General features: G+C 39.1%; 1 protein-coding gene across 9 annotated transcripts in view; it reads left to right on the forward strand.

Moving 5' to 3' along the window:
- LOC127449133 (neural cell adhesion molecule L1-like protein) overlaps nucleotides 1–22,243 on the forward strand; it is a 143,375-nt gene that overhangs the window by 113,040 nt on the left and 8,092 nt on the right. For 6 of the 9 annotated variants that reach the window (XM_051712333.1, XM_051712331.1, XM_051712335.1 and 3 more), the window contains 7 exons: nucleotides 768–990; nucleotides 1,997–2,112; nucleotides 3,344–3,548; nucleotides 4,285–4,407; nucleotides 7,093–7,269; nucleotides 20,645–20,806; nucleotides 21,182–21,313. In XM_051712333.1, coding sequence (XP_051568293.1) covers nucleotides 768–990; nucleotides 1,997–2,112; nucleotides 3,344–3,548; nucleotides 4,285–4,407; nucleotides 7,093–7,269; nucleotides 20,645–20,806; nucleotides 21,182–21,313 — 1,138 coding nt within the window. Of the gene's footprint in view, nucleotides 1–767; nucleotides 991–1,996; nucleotides 2,113–3,343; nucleotides 3,549–4,284; nucleotides 4,408–7,092; nucleotides 7,270–8,717; nucleotides 8,739–9,446; nucleotides 9,522–20,644; nucleotides 20,807–21,181; nucleotides 21,314–22,243 lie in introns of all 9 variants that reach the window. The other 3 variants (XM_051712337.1, XM_051712338.1, XM_051712339.1) reach the window with 3 other exon arrangements.

The following is a 22,243-nucleotide window of genomic DNA, read 5'->3' on the forward strand; positions in this document are numbered from 1 at the left end:
TGGGATTCAAACTAACAAACTAGCGAACTCCAGGGGTGGTAGCCAGCATCTTTACCGCTGAGCTACCCAGGCACCCATGTATTTATTTTTACAAAGCAAAAACTGTAGTTACAGTAAAGCCCTTTTAAAGAGAGTGATTGGGGCCAGTCCATAAACTTTCAAATACACACTGTCCAAAAAAATTATCAAAATGTTTTTTTTTTAATCAAAATCAGGGATTTACCAGCATTACAGTGTTTACCAGATTACAGTGCTTACTGGTGTTGCATCGTCATGACAGCAAAGTTATAATATTGGATATAATTACATAGATTAGATTAGTAAGTGATTTTATCACTCTAAAATCATGTTAACACATATAATGTTTAAGTCTTGTTGCTATACTTTTGTATCATTTATGGACTGTCCCCAATCACTTCCATTGTAATTGCCTTACTGGAACTGTAATTTTGTTTATTTTATTTTTTTAAGTGAGTGACTAGTCGAAATAACTTTTTTGTATTAATCAATATTATGCCACAAATGCTATCGATGGAGCTTAACTTGTATTGAACCCGGCACATTCCTTTAAAGTTTATTTTTATCAAGTTCCCTGATCATCTTAGTCTGATCTAATCAAAAAAACTTCTGGCACAAAAAAACAAAAACAAAAAACATTATACTAACATTATAAGTGCACCTTAGAGAAAAATAAATGAATAAATAATAATAATAAATGCTGTATGATGCAACCTCTTTACTTGAGCTGTTTCATTCTCTTGTCACAGCCGTTGTCACCTCTTGAACACAACGGCCCAGGTTTGGAGTACAAGGTAAGCTACAGAAGACAAGGTACTGAAGAAGACTGGACAGAACACATCGTTAAGAGGCACTCGTTTGTTGTTAAAAACACCCTGACGTTCGTCCTTTATGAGATCAAAATTCAGGCCAAGAACCATGCGGGCTGGGGCCCGGACCCCAAAATAATAACAGCATACTCAGGAGAGGACTGTGAGTACTAACATTCTCCTTTGTGTCTGAGCTGCGGCAATGAGCATACATTCAACTAAGGCAACACCAATGATATTTCACTCACTGTCAAAGTATTGTGCATGCTTTCCATTGAGAGCATACAAAGTATGTATAATATGCCTCTTTTATAACCTTTTCTCCCTTTATATGGGTCATGTTACATTACAAATAAGAACTGCCCTGTAAACAGAACCCCCTCCCCCACCCCCTACCAAAAGTGAGAGTATCAACAAAGCTACAAGGCAGAAAGTGAGCACCAATGAAATTGCATCTTGCCTTTACTCAGTATCCAAATGGTAGCACTGATATGGCGATTTGTTTTGCCTTATTGAGGATATTAAATTGCACGAGGGAAAACGATTTCCTCACTCCGAGTCTTTATAGTCATCCACAGACTGACAAATGAAATGTTATCATGGCTTTAAGCTATTTACATTTTAAGCTCTAATTATTCTCTTGCCTTAAGTTTTCTATGGAGCTGCCCTCCCGATGTTATCTCAGGTCACTATGTCTGTGTGTAGTCGGCTTAGTTTAGTGTTTCTTTTTTTATTATCTTAGTGCATGTTTTCTTGAAGTTATTCCACTTTAATCATAAAACCTCTTCCCTTTAGCAAGTGCCTTTACGTAGAGTCTGTGAGACTGTGAATGTTGTGTTTTGTTTATATAGATTACTTAGATTCTGTACGGTAAATAACATTAGCGTAGGCAATTTGCGTAGAGTTTCGAGAACCAAATGTAGTTACAAATCGTAAAAACAATATCATAGTCTATAACTCCACATAAACAGCTATTACCCCCACCACAGTTTTCCCCATGATTACCTGCAAAATTACACCACATTTCTTTGTCCTTATGTTGAGGATATAGCTGAATCTAATTCGGTGACATTATCCTGATGTAGAAAAAGTGTAATTTGAGAAAGGCAGCTATATAGTGCCATTTGTAAGATTGTATTTGTACATTTGGGTGTTATATTTGTCTACAGTCCCCTCAGCAGCTCCGGAGGATGTAGCAGTTGAAGTTATGAATGACACCATGGTGAAGGTTAGATGGGCCCATGTTCACAAGGACAAACTTCATGGACATCTGGGGGGCTACAGGGTAATTTCTCTCCAACATGTCTTTGCTTTTTAGCCACAGTTTAAAGGGCAGTGACCCCCTTTTGTGACCGTGGGGCTCCTCTTGTCTCCCAGCAAGCCGTCACAGCTATCCACATGTGTTTAAAAAGTGAACTGACTATTCTAGCCTTATATATTGCAGAGTTCAAAAGTCTGAGTCCACTTGCGAAATGCTTCTTTTATATATTTTTCTATTTTAATATACACTACTGGTCAAAAGTTTTGAAACACTTATTCTTTATTATAATTTTTTTTCTTCACATTTTAGAATAATAGTAAAGTCATCAAAACTATGGAATAACATTAATGGAACTATGGGAATTATGTTGTGATCCAAATCCAAAATAAATCAAAACTGTGTTATATTTTAGCATCTTAATAGTCACCCTTTGCCTAGAATTTGCAGACATGTACTTTTTACATTTTCTCAACCAACTTCTTGAGGTATCACCTTGGGATGCTTTTTAAACAGTATTGAAGGAGTTCCCATCTATGTTGGGCACTTAGTGGCTGCTTATCTTTATTATTTGGTCCAAGTCATCAATTCCAAAAACTTTTTTTATTTTTTATTACATTTTAGTTTTATAATGAAATAAATTAATATGGTGGCACAAATATGTTTTTGTCTACTAAACTTATTTCAAACATTTAAGCATACGCCTTCAGATCAAAAGATTTTTAAGATCATGAGAAACATTTCAGTCAAGTGTTTCAAAACTTTTGACCAGTAGTGTGTATATATATATATATATATATACAGTATATACACTATATATGTGTGTGTATGTATGTATATATATATGTATGTATGTATGTATATATATATATATATATATATATATATATATATATATATATATATATATATATGTATGTATGTATGTATATATATATATATATATATATATATATATATATATATATATATATATATATATATATACACACACACTGTATATATGTGTGTGTATGTGTGTGGATATATATATATATATATATATATATATATATATATATATATATATATATATATATGTATTTTTTGATTAGTGATCTAGAAATAATGCAGAATATTAAATAATTCTTATTCATTTTACATCATAAGGTTTATTTGTTTAACATTTTCCAAAATCCTAAAACTCTGTTTATTTCCAGATTTAAATTCAAATTTGAATTCCAGATTTTGAACCCTACTGTGTCAATGTGTGTTGCAGGTAAACTTGTTGAGGCTTCGTAGTCTACTTCACTTAACGAAAACACATGGAGAAAAACACTCCCTGACATTTTCTGGGGAGAGGACCCATGCGGTAGTTACGGGGCTCAGGCCCTTCTCTGAATACAGCCTCATTGTCATGGCCTTTAACAACAGAGGAAATGGGCCTGGAAGTCATCCGGTCAGTTTCAAAACCCCTGAGGGAGGTGAGTGAGGAGAAGACCAGATGAACTCAAGAGCTAAAAATAAGACACTTGGTACTGGGGGTAATAAATGTGATTGAATAGTTGTCTTATTTCTAAAGAGTTAGTTCATCCAAAATTCTGCCATTGTTTTCTCACCCTCATGCCGTTTCAAACTGTGGACACAAAAGGAGTATTTGTGAAGAAATTTCTCACAGCACCAGTAACCTCACGTCAAGCTCCAAAAAAAAAAAAAAAAAAAACCATAAATTTCCATAAAAGAAGTCCATACAACATTTTTCTCATCTTCCGAGTCTTCAAGCTCCAAAAAAGGACAAAAACTAACATTACCCCAAAAGCACCATAAAAGTAGTACATACGACATGTGTTATAATCTGAGTCTTCTAAAGTTATGCGATAAGTGTTTTACCGAACAGACTGAAGTTATTTACTGACAATTTTCCCCTCAACCGCAGCTCTCAAATCTCATTTGTGTTTACGTATGTTGAAATATTTACTTATATCCCCCCAAAAAAGTGTTGTGATGGATTTGATGTCAGTAATGCTGAAAGAAATTCAAATGATATTTGAACGAATGAATGACTGTGAGTAAATGATGACAGAATTTATTTTTTTTGGAGAGTTATTCCTTAAATGTCTTAAAATGTTTATATCAATCTAATATTTTGTTCTTTCTTTTTCTTTTCTATTTTACTTTCTCTCTTTCTTTCTTTTATCTTTCTTTCTTTCTCGCCTTCAGTTCCTGGTCAAGTGGCTTCTTTCAGGGTTACAAACATCCAAAAACACAAGGTCACCCTGACCTGGTCGTCTCCCACTGATGCAAATGGAGTTCTAATTGGCTACATCCTGCAGTACCAGCTGAGTATGTGAACATCAAATTTCCATCATGCTCACAAATGTTGCTGTGAAAATCAAAATCTTACTGTTAGGCCTACACACAGGGGTTCCAGTAAACAGCTTTCCTGATTTTCATTTCTGATGTGGCCAATGGCACAGTGACATTACTAGCTGTAACATATTGATTCTGCAGTGAAACCAAATACCACTGCATTTGCATTGTATGTTTTTAGAGTCCGTTAGTTCCTGTCGCTTAATGGGCTGCAGAAAGTAAATTTTTAGGAGAAAAAGAGCATAAAAAGCTGTATTCCTGTGCCCACGTATTCCCCATGATGCAGATTTGGACGTCTAAAACATCAAATAGCTCTATTATGGTTCACGTCTCATTACATCGAGTGATGCCTACGCCTCACCACTAGGAGATATTGTTGTGCCACCATCTTTAAGGTTGGCAGCAGTTTAATATTAAACAGAGACTTTAGTTTTATGAATATAACTGCATAAAAACTCAGTGAAACACAGTTGTATTTCTACTAAATGATTTATGGGAAGCAATCACCTCAACTCAGTTTGCTCATTTTCATTATACTGTCCTGTTATACGAAATTAAAGATGCACTAGCGTATTAAGCAACCGTTTTCTGCATGGCATTAGAGCATACTTGGGTTTTAATTAGTATTTATAGTGAATAACACAGCTGATTACATTAACAAAGCAGGTTAATAATGCACATCAAAGCAATGGTTAAGTAACAGTGATTTACTATAGTAAAATTGGAAACATGGGGAAGCAAATATTCTGTAAATATTACAAGAGCCGTTTCAGAATTTATTTAAATAGGTTTAAAAAGTAAATTCTGCCATTTACAAAGAGGTTTCCCAAACACAAGCAAAGCAGGTAGGTAGCACAGTGCTGAAAACCGCTGGTGTGACGCCCTCTTTAGCACTGACTCCACGCTGTCCTACATACATTGTTTCACAGCAGAACACTGGCCCAGGCATATGGAACACTCAACACGCAACTTGATCCCAGCAGGAATGATGACGAAGCTGATTATGATGCGTACAGTCTGGGAGGTCTCGTCAGCTAATTATATTTGATGCTGCGGAGGAAGGGAAGTTTTCATCAGGAGAGCCATTGTGCTCCCTTTGAAGTGGGCTCATTGAAGTCTCCTTGAAGAAAGTGGTGTAAAATGCTGGCGATAGAGTGCACAGCTGTACTCGTGAAACGTAAAATAGCAACTGGGATTAAAGCACTACTGCACAGATGGCCCACAGCCAGATCTAGCTATGCTGCAATCATACAAAATTAACTTTTTTCACATGGTAAATTGCGAGGATTTAGAAATGGTTATTTTATAGACATAATGGAGAGGAACTATTGGGAGAAAACAGGGAATGGAATAGGGACATTTTTAGGGCAGATTTGAACATGCGTCAGCTCAAGAGCACAGTAGCTTAACATGTCAGAAGCACATGCACTAACCACTGTGCCATGACTCCAACCAGAAATAGTGTTTTAATACTTTCTCTGGTAAATGCATTCTGGTAAATGTAGTGTTTTTCCACCATTGTTCATAAAACTAAAGTTTATTAATTAAATATAACATTGAAATTTAATTTAAAACATTGATTATTAATATCATAGGGTAATGTTGAAATACCCCAAATGTTGTGTGCAACCAGTATAAAATGTCCCTATATATATATATATATATATATATATATATATATATATATATATATATATATATATATATATATATATATATATATAAAACTGCTGTAAAATCTACATTTACAACAGTTTTTTTTTTATTTTATTTTTTTTCTACTTTTCAAATTTTCTACTATTCAAATTTGAATTTTAGGAATTTGAATACAATTCTGGATTCTATTTGCTACCATCAGGTATTCAGTTGGAATATAAAAGGCATTCTCAATTTTATTCTGAATGGTGCACAACATTGGTTTTAAAGTCATCATAACATCATGGTGCAAACTGTCAGTTTGTGTCAGCGAGAATTTGAATTTGACCTACTCTGGCTGACAAAATGCATCTGACATTTCAATGACATGGCCTTCCCTTTACCAGTTCAGCTGTGAGACCAACCATAAGACATTATAAATACATATCAAAATTCTGCAAATCTCTTCTGTTATTTTCGTGATCACTCATGGTTTCTAATATATGAAATTATACATTAATTTCACTACATACTGTAAGTATGTGGATACCTGAACACCACATTCACACAGTCTGTGCTTGTTAAACATTTAATTTCAAAACCATCTTTGTCAATGGGGATGGTTTTCCACTAAATGTTGGAACATGGCTGTGGGGATTTGCTCCCATTCGGACTGAGTATCAGTGAGGTAAGACACTGATATTGGGGGATGGGGACAGGCTCACAGACTGCATTCAGATTAATTCCAAATGTTTTCAGTGGGGTTCAGGTCTAGGAATTGTGCAGGGCAGTCAAGCACTTCCACACCAGACTCAGTAAATCAGTTCTTTATAGACCTTGCTTTGTGCACAGTGGTATTGTCAAGCTGGAAAAGAAAAAGGCTCTCCAAGCAGTTGCAGTTCTCTAGAAGAGCCAAATCTGTAAATTAGAAGGGGGTGCCAACATAGTGTATTTATTTATAAATAAGTCTGACATTGTATTCCTGTGTCTGAAGATGGGCTCTATTTCCCTTTTCCTGTTTAGTAAATGACACAGAGGAAGTAGGCCCTCTGATGACCATGAACATCTCCGCTGACAGCAATAAGCTGCACCTCCAGGACCTCGAAGCCCTGAGCAGATACAAGTTCTACCTGCGGTGCTGTACGCGGGTGGGCTGCGGACCAGCTGCCAGTGAGGAGTGCACAACTGTCCCTGAAGCGAGTGAGTATGGGTAACAGCAGCTCAGGGGTGGGGGTCATCTCTGAAGAGTCAGCCTTTGGCAATCCAAAGGACAGAGAATCTGCCGCTTTGACATGGTTGACCAAGTTTCTGTAGTTATGGGCATCGACCCGATGAATGCAGGGGACATTATTTCGACCTCCCATCTCACCAAGCTTTTCATATGCCCATCTAAGCATTTCTTTATGGCTAAACAATATCATAACAGGATGCGACTGGGTTGCATTCATCACTGTCGCGGAAGACCAAGCACTTATTGATTTGAGGGTAAAAGCTAGGCTTGAATAATAATAAGAAATAATGTGTTGCCTTTGGGGATGGAAATGTTGGATTGTTTTTATTACAGACGTAGAAATAAGGTGGTAATCAACATGAAAAAAAAAAAAAAAATATTAAAAGAAAAGAACCACACAGCTGTGAATTTACGGCACATTTAATGTGATTAATGGTTCATAAGCGCCTTACTTATCATCGGCAGTGAGCCGATTGTTGATAAAGTGCTGTTTATGTCCGTTTGACTGAGGGTTCACATAGGAAGTTATATTTACAGAAGACATATGATCGAGACGAAAATCCCAAGACACAATACCAATATTCTGCAGAGTAATAGAAATGGTCAAGAAAATAAATGACTGTTCTGCTATGAGGCAAGACATCTTTATGTGTCAGTGAGGAACAACAGTATACTGTAAACCTAATTCCAACAAAAGGCATATTTATTTCAAACACAGAAGAAAGTATCTTTTTAAAAGTAAATTTGGAAGATTTTAACAGGAGGGCGAAAAAGTTTTACTATTCTTTTATTAGTTTTGTTTCTCTGATGAGGCTCATGCTACATTTATTGTTTTACTTTTTTTAGCAAATGATTAATTTGTGAAAGCACTTGTATAAATGTATTTTTTGATGTTATACTGCAGTTATACCATGGTTTAGGAATTAGACTTTTCTTTTTGGACTTTTCTTTTTTCTTTTTTTTTTTTCTTTTTTTTATATATATATATGTAGCATCATAAAGAATACCATGGGATTCTTTGAAGTATCTTGGTATACCATGTTATATGAATATGATATGCAATCGTACCATGGTATACATCAAGCTACTATGGTATTACTAAATGATACCATCACTGTAGAGCTCACCGTATAGCTTGATAGACTACATCTACTGCACATCCTGAAACCCTGGTGTAATATTTTTTTATACATCTTGTATGATGTCATATTTTACATTTAAAGATATGAAATCATATTTTTAAATGTTTAGGAGTTGTCTATGCTTCTTGCTATTGCACTCCTGCTTTACAGTGCTTTTGTAACAGGCTCTGATTTTCTTCGAACAGCATCTGTTCTAAAGTTGTCTTGATTTCAGCGTCTTTCTGTCATCCTTGCAATATCTCTTTTTTCACTACTTTATTCCTTTGTTTTGACAGATGTGGCTTCTTTCAACATCAGTATGATTTTTTTGTTTGTTTTCTTTAGTTCTAGAAATAGCTAACACAGTAGTGGTATAGACTCTAAATTTTCCTGTTGGCGTCCATCTTTGAAATGCATGGAGTAATAATTTTCATAAAGTAGTGTAATGTTGTTGTTGTTGTTTTTTTTTTTTTCAGTCCTTGTTGTGTGAGCCAATCACAGCACTATGTATACAGCGGCCAAGCTAGAATAGAGAATTAGTCTAGCAGCATAGATTTCCCATGGGTAGTGGCTGAATAAGATTATTAGATCTCACTATTAACCATTCCTCTATAGTGTCTGTCTGCTGAAACAAATTTTCTACATTACATTTTTCAAAAATATTTTTGGTATAGTGCTACCCTACTGAAACAGTTTTAACCAGTCTTAGCTGGTTTAAGCTGGTCTTAGGTGGTTTAAGATGATCTCTAAGGCTGGCCAGCTTGTCTCCCAGCTTGACCAGCTGAAAAGTGCCCAAAACCCCTCTAAAACCAGCAAACAGACCAGCCTGACTAAGCTGTGAGACCAGCAAACCAGTTTATGCTGGTTTAAGCTGTTTTTTTTTTTTAGTAAAGTGCGGAGTCATTTCATTAAGTGTCCTCATTTTTAGTACATCATTTTTAGTGTTAGCAGTCCCTAATCCTTTCCTAGGCACATAACCCCATTAGAACTAGTAGAAACTGTTTAAACTTTTGTCTTTTTTTCAGGAAAGTCTGGCCCTCGCTTTCCTCAAAGAAAAACCACTGTTTCCCCTGTGGCTAATGCAACTCTTTCTTCCATAGGTATTAAAACACACAAAAACAAGTGTCTACATCTAAAAGAACAAATGAGGAAAAACTTGAGCCATTTTTATGCAAGAAGTTTCAAATAAATAGTATAGAATATAATTATGGAAAGAATATATATATATATATATATATATATATATATATATATATATATATATATATATATATATATATATGTGTGTGTGTGTGTGTGTGTGTGTGTGTGTGTGTGTGTGTGTAATTATTATTATTTTTTTTTTTTTCATAACAAAAACACAAGTACATCACAAGTTAAATCCACTTTGGGCCAACACTGTGGTCTATACATGGCCAAGGTGTCAAGGACTGATTTGTACCAGCTTATCAGGGGAATGAGACAAAAAGTGTTTTGCTTTAGGTGTGACTGTTGGACAAATGGGAGTGTTGATCTAAGAATAGTGGCTGCTAAGTAGATAAGAGGGTTTCTGAAATTTGCAGATGAGGGTATTGTAGTGCTGACATTTTCCCACAAAAGTTGCTCCCTGGCTTAGGAACAAGTCCTGTAGAAGAGTTGTTCTTAACAGGATGTGCTTCAGGACCTTTGACATTGGGCATCAAGTGGTGACTACATCATAAAAAAAATAAAATTAAAAAAAGCAAAAAGTCTTTAATATTTAAAAGTAAAATTGACAAATTTAGTTCCTAAATGTCAAAATTTTGATGGTTCCATGTTCTTGGCAGCCAGTAATTCACCACACAAAACACATAGGGGTCGGTACAAACTATGTTTATCCTTGTTACTGGTGAACTCGTATTTAATGTAGTTTCTGGATTTTATTTTATCCTGCATAGTTTTGTTCAAGGCTTTTGAGGATGAGGGCATATCACATAAACTGTCCATGTTGGCATCTGCCTGGTTTAGCTTCCACCAAGTGACAGATGAATTTGTGCCTTTTAAATCACATGAATTTGAGTTTGATTAAATGCACAGCCTTTCACGTCAAAAACAAAAGATGTATGAAGTGTTTTCTCCCTTTAAAAAGTTACCAAGCCCATTCACAGCATGTGATTATTATATGATTAGTTGCATTACTTTTTCTCGGCCACCCACAACCCTACCAAAACAGACCTGCAACCCATTTTTGAGTCTCAACCCAGCATTGTCAGTCAGCTCTTGGACACGTGTGGCACAATCTTTTTTTCTCTCCTGCTGTGGCGGCAGATGCAGATTGACAAACCTCCATCCAGCACGCTTAATATATACAGCACCATTTCTGTCAAGGTGTTGTGCCAAACCAATGGTTAACGCAATTTTCACAATAACAGGGTAAATGGATACACATCACGATTAGAGGATGTCATTCAAAAACAGAGCAATAGCCACAGTTGTCCTTTGGTGCAGAAATACAGTATTCCTGAATAGAGTCTGAGAATAAATGTGTTCAATTTGCATGTTTTGCCCAAAGGGGGATGTGTTGTGTGATTGAGATGTGTTGTTTTGACAGCAGACAACAGTCTGCCTAATTGCTACACCTGATGGTGTTGAAAACACACTCAAAATTTTGACTCGCACTCTTGTCGCTCCAAACCTGTAGACTTTCTTTCCTATGCAGAATTCAAAAGTGGAAAACAAATATTTGATTTCATCTTTTTGTCAGTTGCTGGGTTTCTACTTATGTGGCATTGCGCTGGATAGCCCCACCAGTGAAATCTCATTGGTACAAAATCCATTTCCACAAAACTGTATATTATGTTGGAATTACCATAATTACAATAAAGTGCAACAGTCCCGCCCCCTTTTTCAGCCATATTGGTTCCAGAAGCGTTTCCCCATTCATTTTTTCCATAGAGATTTTAATAAATTCTTCATTAAAACAGTGTAAGCCATGAACCAAACTTACCAGCTCCAAGGTGAATCACAAGATTACCGTCTTTTCAATGTAATGGCAGTGGATAGAGCCTCACTTTAAAGCTTAAAAAGGGACCTAAAAGTATTATAAAAGAAGTCCATGTGAATTGTGCATCATAGTCCAAGTTTTCTAAAGGCATTGGATTATTGGTCAGAAACGACCAAACATATAAATAATTCTTCAATGAAAATCTGGTCAGATTTTCTGTTGTTAATGTGGTAATGCATTGATTCTTTAAGAAAACAAAACAAAATTAATACGCAACAAAGCTGTTTTATTGATTTCACAAAAGTTTTTTGAATACAGACTTTGTTACTACTGTAGCCATTCTTTGCAACTTTAACACACTGTTCACTCTGCTCAATTGATCTATATGTTTTTAAAGGAAACAATTAATTTTCCAATACAAACGTTTTAGATCTGCATATAAATTACAATAAGTTTGACAAGTGAGCACTCAGTTTACATTAACTATATCTTGATTTTTAGCAGTTTTTAGTATTTTATTTTGTCAAAGTATTTCAGTTTAACAATTTATTTAAAATAAAATAATTACAAGATTATTTTAAGATTATCTTGGAAGTTTACTTAGGCCCCATATAGTGATTTGAGATCCGAGAACCACGTCAGGGTGGGCCAGAAAAGTACATGATACATATGCAATGTATTGTTGACGTTGGCAAAAAATGGCAAAGTTCATAACACTGAAACAGTGAATATAAAGAAACTTAAGAACACTCTCTGCTCCTAAGCTGACTATATCTGACAGCGCTCTTGCATTAACCCTTTCTCATATAATTTACTAGCCCTCTCTGTCATTTCTCTTCTCTATTAGCTGTCAAATATTAGCACCTCAGTTAGTCACAACTTTGCAAATATCAGCTGGATTCAAGGAACAGAGTGAACAGATTCAGAGTTATATGTTGCGTTCATGAACAACCATAAGCCCTTCTACTGTTCTCTATGTTTGTGCAATTAAGCTTCGAAGTTCAGTAGCATAAGCGTCATGGTTACTTGTGTAACCTCCGTTCTCTGATGGAAGGAACGAGATGTTGTGTCGATGTAGTGACACTAGGGGTCACTCTTGGGAGCCCGAGACACCTCTGGTCTTTGATAAAAGGCCAATGAAAATTGGCGAGTGGTATTTGCATGCCACTCCCCCGGACATATGGGTATAAAAGGAGCTGGTATGCAACCACTCATTCAGGTTTTATGCTGAGGAGCCTATATAAGGTCCGACCATTTCAGTGGGTAGTTCAGCGTTGTGGCAGGAGGGACACATCGTCTCGTAACCATGACATTCCCTATCTGTCACTCACTTGACATTGTGTCGATGTAGTGACACTAGGGGTCCCTATACGAAACGCCACAATTGGCTGAACTGTGTTACGTGAACTGGCGGTGTGTGGTGGGCAGACTACTGTGTGCTTCATAGCCAGCACACCAGGTCGACATGTAACCTCCCCCAACATAGTTATGAGTGTCGAACGGCCCTTTGGGGACAAGTCGACTACCCAAAAGATAGAGACAGGCTTAACCCAGTCATGGCCTCTTTTCCCCTTCTCTTTTTCCACTCCCTAAAAAAGAAGGGGGATTATCCGACTGGGCCGCCAGGTCTAGTCGGGGGGTGTCCCTCCCAAGGGGAAGACACCGCGGAGACCACACCTCGCCCAAAGAGAGGGGGGGATATTTAAGTGGAAGAATATGTCACATGGTCTTTCCGACCATGTGGAGAGTCTTCAAGGTAGATCCTACCCAACGGGGGAGGAGTTACTACAAACATGGAGACTGGGGCAGAGGGGCTCTGCCCTAGGAAGATGCAGTTTGCCAACAGGGAAACAAACTAGCGGAAGATATATATCGCATGGGGTTAGCCTTACAGGGAACCGCCACATGCGGAGCACCTACCCCAGAACAGGACTCTTAGTTAGCACGTGTACTGGGCCAGCAGCGAGTCTCTCCAAAAACTCGACTGCCACAGGGCTCGGAGGAAGTCAACCATGGAACAAAGTTTGTGAACACTACTGGGAATTAATGGCGCACGTCTTCAGCTCCAAGGGGAGGTGGAAGGCACTATGTGCAAGCGATACACCCGGCCAGCTATCCTGGGCTTATCCGCTTGTGTTGCGTGCTACTACCTGGGACGAAACTGGTTCCACCCGGAGGTTGTAGAACCTTGCACAGGTGTTGTGTGTTGCCCAGCCCGCTGCTCTGAAAATGTCTGTTAGAGAGGCACTTCTGGCCAGGAAGCCGCTACACCTCTGGTAGAATGGGCTCGTAGCCCTACCGAGGGCGGCCTGTCCTGGGCGAGATATGCCATAGTTATGGTGTCAATGAGCCAGTGGGCGATCCTCTGCTTGGAGACAGCGCTTCCTTTCCACTGTGCACTAAAGCAGACAAAGAGCTGCTTAGAGATTCTAAAGCTCTGTGTGCGATCCAAATAGATGCATAAAGCGCGCACCGGACACAGCAACGACAGGCTGGGTCTGCCTCCTCCTGGGGCAGCGCTTGCAGGTTCACCACCTGGTCCCTAAAAGGGGTGGTGGGAACCTTGGGCACATAGCCCGGTCGGGGTCTCAGGATCACGTGAGAGTAACCCGGACCGAACTCCAAGCATGTTTCGCTGACAGAGAACGCTTGCAGGTCACCTACCCTCTTGATGGAAGTGAGTGCAGTCAGGAGGGCAGTCTTCAAGGAGAGTGCCTTAAGCTCGGCTGACTGCAAAGGCTCAAAGGGGGCTCTCTGTAGACCCTGAAGTACTACAGAGAGGTCCCATGAGGGAACGAGGTGCGGTCTGGAGGGATTCAGCCTCCTGGTGCCTCTTAGGAACCTGATGATCAGGTCGTGCTTCCCTAAGGACTTACCGTCGACTGCGTCGTGGTGTGCTGCTATGGCGGTAACGTACACCTTCAAGGTGGAAGGGGACAGCCTCCCTTCCAACCTCTCCTGCAGGAAGGAAAGCACTGATCCGACTGCACATCTCTGGGGGTCTTCGCGTCGGGAAGAACACCACTTAGCGAACAGATGCCACTTAAAGGCATACAGGTGCGTCGTAGAGGGGACCTTAGCCTGAGTGATTGTGTCTACCACTGCGGGTGGTAGACTGCTTAGGTCTTCCACATCCCGTCCAGAGGCCAGACATGGAGATTCCAGAGGTCTGGGCGCGGGTGCCAGAGGGTGCCCCGTCCCTGAGAGAGAAGGTCCTTCCTCAGGGGAATTCACCGGGGGGAGCTGTCGCGAGGAGCGTGAGGTCCGAGCACCACGTCTGGGTGGGCCAGTAGGGTGCTACCAGGACGATCTGCTCCTCATCCTCCCTGACCTTGCACAGGGTCTGTGCAAGCAGGCTCACTGGGGGAAACGCATATTTGCATAGGCCAGGGGGCCAGCTGTGTGCCAGCGCGTCTATGCTGAGGGGAGCCTCGGTGAGGGCGTACCAGAGCGGGCAGTAGGAGGATTCTTGGGAGGCAAACAGGTCCACCTGTGCCCATCTGAATCGACTCCAAATCAGCTGGATCACCTGAGGGTGGAGTCTCCACTCTCCCCTGAGGGTAACCTGCCGTGACAGCGCGTCCGCTGTAGTGTTGAGGTTTCCCGGGATGTGAGTGGCTCGCAGCGACGTGAAGTGCTGCTGACTCCAGAGGAGTCAGTTGTGACGCTCTCGTTGTGACATACAACGAGAGCGCAGACCGCCTTGGCGGTTGACATATGCTACCGTTGCCGTGCTGTCTGTCCGAACTAACACGTGCTTGCCCTGGATCAATGGCCGGAACCTCCGCAGGGCGAGCAGAATTATCAACAACTCGAGGCAGTTGATGTGCCAATGCAGTTGCGGGCCTGTCCAGAGGCTGGCAGCTGCGTGCCCATTGCAAACAGCGTTTTGGAGGCATCTGTCGTGACCACAACGCGCCTGGAGACCAGTTCTAAAGGAACACCTGCTCATAGAAACGAGAGGTCGGTCCAAGGGCTGAAAAGATGGTGACAGACTGGCGTGATGGCCACGCGACGTGTCCCGTGGCGCCATGCCCATCTTGGGACTCGAGTCTGGAGCCAGTGCATATGAGGCCGCTTCAGCACCAACCTGAGCAGGGTGGCCACCACCGAGGACGCCAAATGCCCCAGGAGCCTCTGAAAACATTTCAGTGGAACCGCTGTTTTCTGTTTGAATGCCTTCAAACAGACCAGCACCGACTGGGCACGCTCGTTCATAAGGCGCACCATCAAGGAGACTGAGTCCAACTCCAATCCGAGAAAAGAGATGCTCTGAACCGGGAGGAGCTTGCTCTTTTCCCAGTTGACCCGAAGCCCTAGTCGGCTGAGGTGTGAGAGCACCAGGTCCCTGTGTGCGCACAACATGTCTCAAGAGTGAGCTAGGATTAGCCAGTCATTGACCAGTTGAGAATGCGAATGCCCACCTCCCTTAACGGGGCAAGGGCAGCCTCTGCGATCTTCGTAAAGACACGAGGAGACAGGGACAGGCCGAAAGGGAAGACTTTGTGCTGATACGCCTGACCCTCGAATGCAAACCGCAGGAAGGGTCGTGTCGAGGAAGGATCGAGACGTGGAAGTACGCATCCTTCAGGTCTACTGCCACGAACCAATCTTGATGCCGGACGATTGCCAGAATGCGTTTTTGCGTCAGCATCTTGAACGGGAGTCTGTGTAAAGCCCGGTTCAGTACTCGCAGGTCCAAGATTGGCCGCAACCCACCGCCTTTTTTAGGTACGATGAAGTTGGGGCTGTAAAATCCTTTCTTCATCTCTGCTGGAGGGACAGGTTCTATCGCGTCCTTCCGTAGGAGGGTAGCGATCTCCACGTACAGGGTGGCAGCGTTTTCGCTTACGTGAGAACATGAACCATCCACAAACGCTGCCTCCGTGTGGGTCGCACCCAGACACGAAAGACAGCGATCATGACCATCCGAAGTTGAGAGATAACGACCGCAACCAGGAATAACACACAATCGGAAAGGCATTTAGAAAATATACTCTCTAGTTTTTCTGCCGAAGTGCCCAGGGGCGTTCTCTGCAGTGCACCAGTCAGAGGAGGGAGAAGCCGCTGAAATGCGCTGTCAGATCCAGCAGAGGTGAATGAACAGTAGTATTCAGCTCAATGAGCATGACCGTTCGGCTCCGAAGAGAAAATCTGAATGAGTGGTTGCATACCAGCTCCTTTTATACCTGTATGTCCGGGGGAGTGGCATGCAGATACCATTCGCCAATTTTCATTGGCCTTTTATCAAAGACCAGAGGTGTCTCGGGCTCCCAAGAGTGACCCCTAGTGTCACTACATCGACACAACGTCGAGTGAGTGACAGATAGGGAACCACAGTTTAGTTGTATTTCTCACTGTTTTGTCCTTTGTCTTTTCTGTAGTGGTGTTTGTTCAATATGCTACATTCAAATACAAGACCCAGCTGATTAGTCTTTATGCTATGTTCGGAATAGCGTGCTATCATACTACACAATACTTTTTTTACTGTATGGCCTTGATTTACCAAGACCCCAAATAACGGGTGCTAATTTGCTTGGATAGTCCATTAAAGTGTGTGTGCACGTCGTGGGCATATTGCGGGTGATTTACTAAGAACTGTGCAAATATCTGCACATGCAAATGTGTTGGACTCACCCTCCAAAAAGAGGTTTTTGCGTGTGCCAATTGCACCAAATGCATGTATTCTTCAGTTTCAGTGTCTCTTTTTTTGCCACAATGACAGCATGATGCACAGTGCAAATCAAATTAATACCTACCTTTCATTTGTATTAATTTCACAGTTTCCATTTCTGAAATGACTTTCAGGCTTGATAAATCACTGTACTGGTGCAATGTGATTCTTTTGCATCAACGGCATCCTTTATTATGCACATTTGGAGGCACACCTTTAAATTGCATATTAATTTCGAGGAAGCACGCCAAGACGTGCAATTTTGCACATCCAAATAATGCAGTCCTTATAAGACTATGTTAGTAGATCAGCTCATGTTTGTATTCACGCAAACATTTAGTAAATCAGGGCCTTAGTGTAGTATTAAGCCCACTGTTCAAATTTTCTGAATGGAACACCCAGATGACCCACTACATATTCCAAAATGTGCATTATACAACAGAGGAATATCATATCCCAATGCAATGCGCCAATTTGACCTTCCATTATTTGAGCAGATGCCAAGAGTTGAGACATTTTTCCCAAAATTCAATTGAAAATGCAAAATAATATTTTTTTTTGTTCTGAGATGATGACAGTACGGCAGTCAACAAACTAAAACATGCAACTGTGTCTCGGTCTCTCTCCCCACAATCGTCGCTCGGCCCGCCCTGCTCTCCACAGCAACATAATGAGGTCAGTGTACATGTTTTAATTATTTATTGTTACATACATATTATACAACAAAATGAAAGGCCAAATCATGTGCATTGCATTGTATTTCTGGCAGTATGTGCTGCCTGTATTCTGCACATTTTGGAATATGTAGTTGGCCATCTAGGTATCCTATGGAGACAGAAAACTTGTATATATATTTTTTATTTTATTATTATTATTATTATTATTATTATTTAATCAAATAGTAGACAATGTATGCAATGTTATGCAGTAAACAGTACAGTAGTATGGTAACAATTTACAATAAGGTTCCATTTGTTAAAGGTGCATTCATTAATTTGGGGCTAATATAAAAAGTTTTACACATTACCAAATGAATTGTGTTTTTGTGAAGAGTGATCTGAATTGTGTACACTCACATGAGATGAAGACTGTACTCATAATAGTTTTCTATAAAAAGTGTTTTTATTATACATGGTGCGGGTCACCCCCTTTAATGTGTTTCGGCATGTTGAAATTACATGGTCCACTGTGCTTCACTAAACGTCGAAGAAGAAAATCCTTGCGCTCATTGTCTACCGCCTATGTAGATACACATGTATATGCTTAGCGCAGTGTTGTTTGGTGACGCGAAGAGCAAAAAGAATACAATGGAACATACTTATTATCATGCTTTAGAAGCAGAGTCAACAGGAGATTCAGTAGCTGTACTGCCGAAGAAGCGAAAAATGTCAGAAGCAAGAAGACAGAAAGACTGGCAAAGGCAAAAAACTAGAGTAAAAATTGGTACAGCATACACAAGGTGGAAAAATTTGATGACGGAGAAAAACATGAGTAGTGATGCCCATGTTGTTTCTTTTTTGTTGGACAGGTAAGACATTACTAATTGTTTAGACCACTCTCTAAAATAGTATCAGTGGAATTTACAGAAAACTCATACAAGTTTCCCTCCAACTTTTTAAAATTACGTGTGCAGTCATCGTATGTTAGTAATAGACAGTTTTCAGTGGTGTTTACAAATGCAACCGGAAAGCAACGTGTAATTTTATTTTCTTTGTTATCACAGCTATAGAAAGTAGGGCCCATATACCTCCACCTCTATGAAATGGCATGCGTCTTCATTCGTTTAGTAGCTTAGCACAGTGATTGTTGTGGATTTTGAGTAAACCATGACATTGGTTTGCTTGGAAACAAAATGAGTTCTTCAAATACAGTATTCAAAGACATGCTAAATTTGATAATAAAAACAATTCTAATCTTTCCTTTACCATAACATTCTGTATCGATAGATAATTTAGGCTTATTTCACGCTAAGCAGTTCTCAAATAAAGGTAGTAACTGTCTTTTGAAATAACATGAAATGTAGACAGTCTCCAAAGATTATTGATATGAGGGACAGTAATAATTTCTACTTAACTGTAGAAGTCTGTTGGCTTGAATTCTGATGTTTGTTTTTAAGCATAGCAATTATATTATAGTAGTAATAAATAACTTTAGAAATTACCTCAAACTCCAACATTTTCCAGATGCAAATGATATTCCAAAGCTGGCGGGGGCAGCAGAGACTATCATGCATCCACATCGATAGATTGCAGTATAGCATCTAACACCACTGTCGTATCAGTACTTAAAGTACACAAAGAAGAGCAATGCTAACACTAGCTAAAAAATAGTGATGGGAAGATCAGCTCATTTTACTGACTTGATTCTTTGAGTCTCGTTCAGCAAAATGAACGAATCTTTATTCAAGTCATTTCGTTCATTTCATTCATTTGAGCAGAATTAAATTAAAATATTACATTTTCAATAGCCAAATCCCCCCCAACACGTTTACTGAACATCTACAAACTTTAGTTATAGTCCCAATAAGGACAAATTTATAATGCAGCCAAGGACAAATTATGAGAAACAGAAATGAATAGTTGACCTCTGGAATCTTCTTGTCCGAGTCGTTCGTTCTTTTGTCACGTGACAGCCATATACACACATACGGCTGTTACGTGACAAAAGAACGAACGACTCGGACCAGAAGACTCAAGAGGTGAACTAATCATTTCTGTTTCCTGTACAGCGCCTATGCGGTTTTCACGTAACAAACGAACGGAGGTTGCACAATGCACAGCCAACACAAAATGAACGAATCGTTCATGAACGACCCATCACTACTAGAAAACTACTGAATGCCCCTTTAACATTAGTTAACAACATTAGCTAACATGAACTAACAATGAACAATACTTTTACAGCATTTATTAATCTATGTTAATGTTAATTTCAACATATACTTATCCATTGTAAAAAAAAAATTAAAAAAAATGAAAAAAAAAATGTAGGCTATATATTGACATTGGTTAATGCACTATGAACTAACATGAATTAACAATGAAAAACTGTATTTGTTAACTAACATTTATAACAACAAAAATGTATAAATGCTATACATTTTTTTTTTTTTTAAATTGTTAGTTCATGATACCTAATGCATTAACTAATGTTAACGAATGGAACCTTAATGTAAAGTGGTACCAGTTTTCTATTCCAAACATAGCCTTTAGTTTGAAGAATTTAATATATTAGATTTATAAGTAGATATACAGAATTATAAATATATTATTCAGGCCATGTCCACACTAATCTGTTTTTATTTTTATAAAACTCCATTTTCAGTTTCCCAACGTCATAATTTTCAAAAGTATGTGGTTAAGGAAAGCATGGTCAAAAGTTTTGGTGGAAGAAACAAGTGTGAACAAGAGGCGTTAGTTTAGCAAAATTCATGCGTTTTCAAATGAAAAGCCTCAGATTTACGAAATATTTAGAGCTACAGTGTTATGTAATAGTTTGGCCCCCATATATGATGTCTTCCATATAGAGAGTAGTGAGTTCATAGCATGCACACTAACACAACTTCAACCGCTTTGCACATCCTGTAGGTGAAGGTAACTGGATGATATCTGATGCGCTAAACTCTTCTAAGAATTTCCACGTCATTGAAGGGCTCGAACCTTGGACTGAATACACAGTGCGTCTTATGACTAAAAGCTGGGTTGATAATTCTAGTATTTTTGAAGACGTTATCAGGACCAGGGCCAAAGGTGAGAAGGAAGCTGTCTCCAAGCTGACAGAGAAGAACAATAATTTGTCTTTGTCTCTTCTTATTTCCATCTCCTCAAAAGTGCAAGCAACAATCTTTAATAAAATTATAATGTATGGCGTGCTACATGTCTATTCCAGAGCATGTATTCTGTGGACTTGATAAAAGGAATTATGCTTTATCAGCCTCTGCCATTTATTAATTAGCCAAGCGGTCAGTCAGTTTAATATTAATATCCGCACATTTCCATTCTGAGTGTTAGCCTGCTGTTTTTCATTTAGTGTCAAGACATTCTCAGTTTAAATCAACATTAAATTATGTATCCTTAGGTAATGTCAAACACAGTGTATGAAAGAGAATCTTTTGTGTCTCGCAGGTCTGGCCAGTATTCATGGTGGCATCTCCAATCAGGGCTGGTTCATCGGGCTCATGTGTGCTATAGCACTACTGACCCTAACGGTACTCATCGCCTGCTTTGTACACCGAAACAAAGGAGGAAAATACTCAGGTATACTCTTACATTCCAAAAACAAATCAGTTGCTGTCGAAATTTGCAGAAGTTCCTTCTTAGAGGAAGATTTTATTGCACAAGAGGTTTGCTCTTTTATAGATAAGTAGACTTAAAGATTCCCATTTACTCACCCTAATGCTGTTCCAAACCCAAAGGAACACAAAAGCAATATATTTAGCAAAATATCTAATTAACTTTGTCTCAGATGTTTCTCCTAAAAGAAAATAGACACAAATTAGACAATTTTTGAAATCCAGTAAGAGTATATAACTATAAAGTTGATGTAGATAGCAGAGGTCAGATGATTTGGACTTGGAACAATTTGATGAGAAATGTTTGAGTGCAGATTGAAATCTCCGACTTTGAATTGCAGATCTGAATCTCTAAGAGATGAGATTATTAAGGTGTATTTGTCATTACAAAAATCTGAGATGCATGAGGCTTAAAGGAATATTCCAGAATTCAATACAAGTTAAGTTCAATTGACAGCATTTGTGGCATAATGTTGATTAACACAAAAATAATTTCGACTTGTCCCTCCTTTTCTTTACAAAAAAAATAAAAAAAATAAAAAGGCAAAAATCGAGGTTACAGTGAAGCACTTACAAAGAAAGTGAATGGGACCAGTTTTTGGAGGGTTTTAAGGCAGAAATGTGAAGCTTAAAATTTGATAAAAGCACATTAATTCTTCTGTTAAAACGTATGTATTATTTGAGCTGTGAAGTTGTTTAAATCAAAGTTTTAATGGTTGTTTTAGGGTTTGCCGGTTTATGTCGCCATGGCAACGATGTTATTACAATAAATGTACTGTAACTTGACACAGAAAAGATTATTAAGTGTGGGTTTTTTTCACGTTAAAATCATGTTAACAAATTATTGTTTATGTCTTGTCGATAAACTTTTGGAAACAGTGAATATTTTAATGTT

The sequence above is a fragment of the Myxocyprinus asiaticus genome, chromosome 12, assembly GCF_019703515.2.
Source record: "Myxocyprinus asiaticus isolate MX2 ecotype Aquarium Trade chromosome 12, UBuf_Myxa_2, whole genome shotgun sequence".
Classification (NCBI taxonomy): domain Eukaryota; kingdom Metazoa; phylum Chordata; class Actinopteri; order Cypriniformes; family Catostomidae; genus Myxocyprinus; species Myxocyprinus asiaticus.